Consider the following 6,000-nt stretch of genomic DNA (forward strand, 5'->3'; position numbering starts at 1 on the left):
TTCCAGATGCTAAAAAAAGAACAAAGTATCATAAAATATCACAAAAAGAGTGATAATGAAATGAAACGACGAAATTTTATTCAATGCTTTTAATCATTATTATTAAATTCAAACCTTTACATAAATGACATATACGTCATTTGAAAGGCCTATTCAAATACTGTCAAAATTAGTCAAAAGTGTTTCATTTGTTTGTGAGCATCATAATTTTTTTCAACGATGAAAAATTTTGAAAGTTGGAGAAAAAACCATAATTCGCGGGGGGCAAAAATGATAACGCAGTTGGAGAGAAACATCTTTTCCCCGCATGGTCACTGGACATTGTCCTTTCTGAATTTTACCCACTTGGATTGATTCAACGTCGTGTGCCTGATTGGCAGCTCTCTATTTATAGAATAGTCATAAAATGGGTCGATGAATACATAACCTCAAAGGACGAAGAATCATTTCGACCCGATTTTCGTCTTTTGACTAAAATATGGACAAAAGTAGTGGCTAGCGATGGACAATACTTTGAATGACATTTTCTTTCAATTTCATTTTCACCAAAAAAATTCCGGAAATTAATCGATACACCCAATAGATAAGAGATTTAATGCTTGTGTTCAGCTTTAGATTATTTTCATTTTGATGTTGTTTGTGATATTCCAAAAACATACATGATTCATATACAATACTTACAATGAAAGAAACAAAAATAAACTTATATTATCTATAATGGCTCCTTTTAAACGAAAAAAAGAAAATAATTTCATCGATTGAGGAAAAAAAACACAAATGAACTGTATTTTGGTTAATAATTGTTTTGACAAATTATAATAATGAATTTCCTCGATTTATCGCCAAGAGTTTACAATTGCTCAATAGTTTACATATATTTCCGTTAAAAGTGTTTTCGTTTATTTAATCACGCATTTTTATTTTATGTGGTTGGCCAAACAATGGGCTCGATCCAATCCAAATAGTATGCAACTCTAGTATAAACGGCTGGTAGCTTTAGTCCACAGCTAATACCAAACGATACAATGCCAACTACTGTGGCTATGGTTTTGTTTTTGGGGAAATATTGTAGGGGACCTCCACTGTCTCCCTGACAAGCGTCTCTTTTTCCCTCCGGATCGTAGGCACAATATTGTCCGCCAATAAGACCATTGCGAAAGGGCGCGAGCATTGCTGATTTATCCAAATCCTACAAGATGAATTGGATTTAAAAAAAAAATATTATTGAATTCATGGCAAAAGAAATGAAATCTAGGTAGCTACCATAAGTGTTGAATTACATTGCGACAATGGCATCGATTTCAATTCCGCTTTACGCAAGTCATCAGTTTTCACGAGTTCTTAAATTTCGGGACATTTATGTTATGTTTATTCCATAAATTCAAATACTATATAACTTACGTGTAGGCGATGTAGTTCCATAACCGGTAACGGTGAGTTTCACATCAGATGATTCGTCGCGTAAATTGGTTTGTAGACAAGCCGGTTTAATATACTTTGAAAATGGGATTGTTTTTTGGACCTGAATAAGGGCAAGGTCATGCACTTTAGTTAGTCCAGAATATTGGGGATGAACGAAGGTGTCCTAGTTAAAATAAATGATAGTTAATTTTTGTATTCTTCAAGGAAATTCATTTCATAATAACCTTTATTCTACGATAGATTGCTTTAACGGTGTCATTACGTTTATCGATTAAAGATTCCTGTTCAATATAGAAATTAGAAGTGCTATTAAAAACCTTTTTAAAAACCTTTATTGTTCATTGTTTGTTACCTTTCCCAATCGAACGATAATTAGATGTTCCGTTATACAATGTGCTGCCGTTAGGATAAATTTGTTAGAAATAATTGTGCCGCCACATCCATACGTCATTTGATTATTTTCTCCAAGATCCAAATAGCCTAGAGCAGCCTGGAAAATAAAGAATAATAGTCATTAAAGAACAACCATATCGCAATTTGTGGGCACAGTGGCTACTACGACTACTGCGGCACTATTCGATCAACTGAGTTAAGCTGCACAAGCTTTGGTCAGGAGATAAATGGGTGACCGTTTAGAACATCGTATGTAGTCGTGAAATACCGAGTCAACCGTGTGCAGAAACACGTGAAATAGAAATCCAACGCCATATAGAATATGGAAAAATCATAGAAAATGTAGGATGCAATCGGCTGATCACCGATTTATCTGAATTAACTGATCAACAGAAACCAGAAAGATAAGAATTCTTATCTGAAGGTCCTATGCTCCACTAGGAGTTGAAGGAAATAAAAAAAAATATCGCAATTTCAACTAAAGATGAAAGAAGAGAAAATATTACCATCCATGGAAATTGGTCGCCGGCCAATTCACCATTGATAATTCGAGTCTGTAAATTAGATTTAAATACAAAAATCTTAGGATTTTCGTTGTCTGCGACCAATTCACCATTTAAAATTCTATCCGATGAAAACGATTGACAGGCTAAATCAATGAAAAATAATGTTTAAAGTACGGAAATTTAGAAAAGAAAAAGTTTCATTAAACAGGAAATTACCCTTTTCTGCTGACCACTTTCCACGAACTGTTTCAAGGAGTTTGAGGATTTTATTATTTCCTGAGTTTTGAGTTGGCTGACTGGTAACTTTTCTTCTAGCTAGATCCATTGCTGTGTCGTTGTTTTTATCTTTCAAATTGACATCGGCACCAACTCTCAGTAAAAATTCCACAATTTCCTCACAATCTGAAAATGTCACATAATAATTAAATAACAAATAAATTTCTTATTAGTTTTGGTACCATTAATAGTAGCAATATGTAGTGGTGACGATCCATTTTGTGCTTTTATGTTAACATCAGCACCATTTCGGACTAACACTGCAGCGATATCTTTAAAACCTGGATTTCGAATTGTATCAAAAATATATTTGCACTGGAAAATTTAATTCACTTAAAAATTACCACGATGAGCAGCAGCTGAATGGATTGGTGACCATCCAATCTTATTTGCGATATTCACTTCGGCACCATTTTTAATTAGCAATTCAGTAATTCGCTCATAACCTATGGAGATGATTTTGTTTCAAATTTCAAGCAAAAATAATGATTGACTTAGAAAAATTACCATGGCCACTCGATGAGTGGAGCGGAGAGAACCCTTCATTGTTTACAATATTTACATTAGCACCATTTTTAAGCAATAATTCTGTTATTCGTTCATAACCTTCCTGAGCAGCTACATAAATTGGTGCATATCCATCTTTTCTCTGGATATTCACGTCGGCACCACTTTTAATCAGTATCTCAACGACACGTTGTTGACCTTAAATTAAAAAAATTTCTTTATGTCACACACATTGTGCAGGTAATTGCATTTAGAAAGAATTGGTGAAGCATTTCTTCGATATCATTCGGGACCACTTGGGAGATTTTGAAATAGTCTCCTGAATTTTTGTCAAGCTCAACAACTTTTTTGGGGGGAGGGGGTTTGGTTACCTTCAATTGCTGCTATATACAGCGGACTCTCGCCACTGTTAGTTTTTAAATTAATATCAGCTCCCTTCTTTATTAGCACCTCAACTACATTTGTATGACCTGAAAAAATAAAGATTCAAATATTTTTGTTATTCTTTGTATTTCGAAAGTGGCTCAAAGTAGAAAGAAATTTCAATTGCTCTACCATGCATCGAAGCTTTTAATAAAGGAGTCATCTCAATATTATCTTGACTGTTGACATTGGCCCCCTTTTCAAGTAATAATTCAACAATTCCCTCAAAACCTATGGAAATTTCAAAAACAATAACATTCAAAAACATTCACATCAAACATAAGAAATATGGTGATATTGTATTGGATTACGGGAAGTATAAGACTTGTTCTGTGATATATACAATAAAACAATAATAGCAGTCCCGTTAAATGAATTTCACCGACATAACAGTTTTTATAAGAAATTATAACGAAATGAATACCAGCTCGTTGCAATTTAGTAGAAGTTCATAGCAGCAGTACGTTGAAAAATTACCTTCATGAGCGGCAAACATTATTCCATCCCATCCGTCTGCGCCTCTTATATTCACATCAGCACCACTTTTAATCAGTATTTCAGCAACACGTTCATGACCTCAATTTGATTAAGTTTGTATATTTTTAGATTTAATTGAAAGTATATTTTTTCGCAGAGAATGTGCGAAAAAAAGCTCATAATCTTAATTTGAATAAATGTTCATGTTATTTTGAACTATCACATATCAACTTTGTTTGCTTTACCTCTTTTTATAGCCAAATGCAACGCCGATACATTAATGCCAAATGTAGTGTCGTAATTTTGGTGATTGGCATTTGCCCCATTTTTAAGAAACAATTCAGTGATTCGCTCAAGCCCTAAGGAGACAATTATAGTACAAATTTAAAGCATTGTTTTTTCGAATTTAATATTTTGTTCTGGACAAAAGGTGCGTGTCGTTGGGGGGGGCCCCCCCCCCCTTATTTTGTACCACGACAATTTATACATCAAAATTTTGTGCTAAATTTGTGCTCTTCAAAAATGCTATTCTTTGAATTTGTGCTCCTCAAATAACCGAGCACAAATTGATCAACGATAAACGTGATTTTTGTATGGGAAATTTCTTAAGACGGGATTTTTCGGGGATTTCTTTTTTACAGGGATTTAGTGCCAAATTTGTGCTCTCAAAAAATATAATTTTTGTACACTTTAGGTGTACATAGGTCATCTCATAGGTTCGGAGCACAAATTGCTCAAACACGAAAAAATCGCAAAAAACTTTATTTTTGTATGGAAGAGAGATTTGAGATTTTTCATGAATTTAAATCGAGCTGACAGTTGGAGGCCTTTCTTATAAATCGATTCTAAGACGACTGGCAAATTTTCAGCTCGATACGACTACGTTTATTTTTCTTTATCAACCTCTGATTCGTAAAATTTGAAATGTTTCGTGAATGTGAAAGTTTTAAACGTCATCCTCAAATTTGAGGAAAAATCGCGAAAATCTCCAATTTCACCAAAAATCTAAAAAATCTCACATTTCACGAAAACTTCTCGCGTGAATAAATTTTACCGTACGTATTTCAAAGAATATATATGTGTACGGCCACAAATTAAATATTACCTGCAAGGTCATATTAACGACGAATCAATTTTTAGAATCTCTGATAATAGGAAAATTAGAATAAACCTCGTTGATGCCCAATTTTAACGAAATACGAAACGATCTACATTCTGATATGTTTCTCATGTGAAGAAAATTTGTTCGTACGTACGTTCTCCAAAGAATTAAAAAAAAAACTAATGTCGCTCGTGTTTGTACGGACATTTTGACCGTCCGTACGTAATATACTTTCACTGTTTTTTGTCTGTCCGTCCAGGCACTTATGTCCCTGAGCCCATTATTCCAGCACTAATTCACGGTAAAAAAATCATGATTGTCACCTCCCATACAAAGAACAATGCCAAAAAGTGAGCCAGCTGTCATTGCTTGCAAATTTTTCAAACCCTGCGGCTATCATAACAAAACAACGTACGTTTAATTCACGATAGAAGGATTCACCCGAAAAATCAAATGATATAAATATACACCCTCCATTCCAAAAGTTCCGGAACTTTTTAAACATAATAGATACCAGTGGCGCCACCTACGCATACGAGAGTTATTATATTCATAGGGTGTAGCATAAGCATGCCAGATTTTTTTTTATGTCGATCCGATCCGGATTATCCGGGCGAATTTGCTCTAAGTCCGGGCGAAATCCGGGCGATACAACTCAAAATTGTTAACTGAAAATCAGGGCGAAATCCGGGCGGAATCCCTACAAAATTAATTTTTTCAACCAAAACAAAAATATTTTCCTCAGAAAATTTTTGAAATATTTTTCGATTTCCACAAAAATGACTTGATTATCAATGTAAATTCAATAAATGATGTTTCTATAGTTTTTGATAAGATGGATTTTTCGATATAAAAAATACAACAAACTCACACATTTAAAAAGAAAAAAATCCA

The 6,000-nt window shown here is 34.0% G+C and overlaps 2 protein-coding genes across 3 annotated transcripts in view; both read right to left on the minus strand.

The window, feature by feature from the left end:
* Positions 1–836: 836 nt before the first annotated feature.
* LOC116346710 (serine protease persephone-like) lies at positions 837–2,993 on the minus strand. 2 transcript variants are annotated; one of them, XM_031776906.1, is made up of 7 exons: positions 2,942–2,993; positions 2,538–2,723; positions 1,775–1,912; positions 1,647–1,703; positions 1,402–1,585; positions 1,264–1,340; positions 837–1,189 (listed from the first exon to the last, which is right to left on the minus strand). In XM_031776906.1, the coding sequence occupies exons 3-7, from the start codon at positions 1,871–1,873 to the stop codon at positions 923–925; spliced, it is 684 nt and encodes a 227-aa protein (XP_031632766.1). In that variant the 5' UTR covers positions 1,874–1,912; positions 2,538–2,723; positions 2,942–2,993; the 3' UTR covers positions 837–922. The 2 variants fall into 2 exon arrangements, with proteins under 2 accessions (XP_031632766.1, XP_031632765.1); XM_031776905.1 differs by lacking the exons at positions 2,538–2,723; positions 2,942–2,993 and adding an exon at positions 2,322–2,415.
* The window catches only part of LOC116346718 (ankyrin-3-like), a 69,915-nt gene continuing 66,264 nt past the window's right edge, over positions 2,350–6,000 (minus strand). Inside the window, exons 2-11 of the mRNA XM_031776918.1 lie at positions 4,250–4,363; positions 4,005–4,103; positions 3,660–3,758; positions 3,476–3,574; positions 3,105–3,302; positions 2,942–3,043; positions 2,780–2,878; positions 2,538–2,723; positions 2,429–2,464; positions 2,350–2,369 (exon numbers count right to left, since the gene is read on the minus strand). Coding sequence (XP_031632778.1) covers positions 2,350–2,369; positions 2,429–2,464; positions 2,538–2,723; positions 2,780–2,878; positions 2,942–3,043; positions 3,105–3,302; positions 3,476–3,574; positions 3,660–3,758; positions 4,005–4,103; positions 4,250–4,363 — 1,052 coding nt within the window. The remainder of the gene's footprint in view (positions 2,370–2,428; positions 2,465–2,537; positions 2,724–2,779; positions 2,879–2,941; positions 3,044–3,104; positions 3,303–3,475; positions 3,575–3,659; positions 3,759–4,004; positions 4,104–4,249; positions 4,364–6,000) is intronic.

Source organism: Contarinia nasturtii, unplaced genomic scaffold, assembly GCF_009176525.2.
Source record: "Contarinia nasturtii isolate CC-2019 unplaced genomic scaffold, AAFC_CNas_1.1 Cnas_scaffold_1634, whole genome shotgun sequence".
NCBI lineage: Eukaryota > Metazoa > Arthropoda > Insecta > Diptera > Cecidomyiidae > Contarinia > Contarinia nasturtii.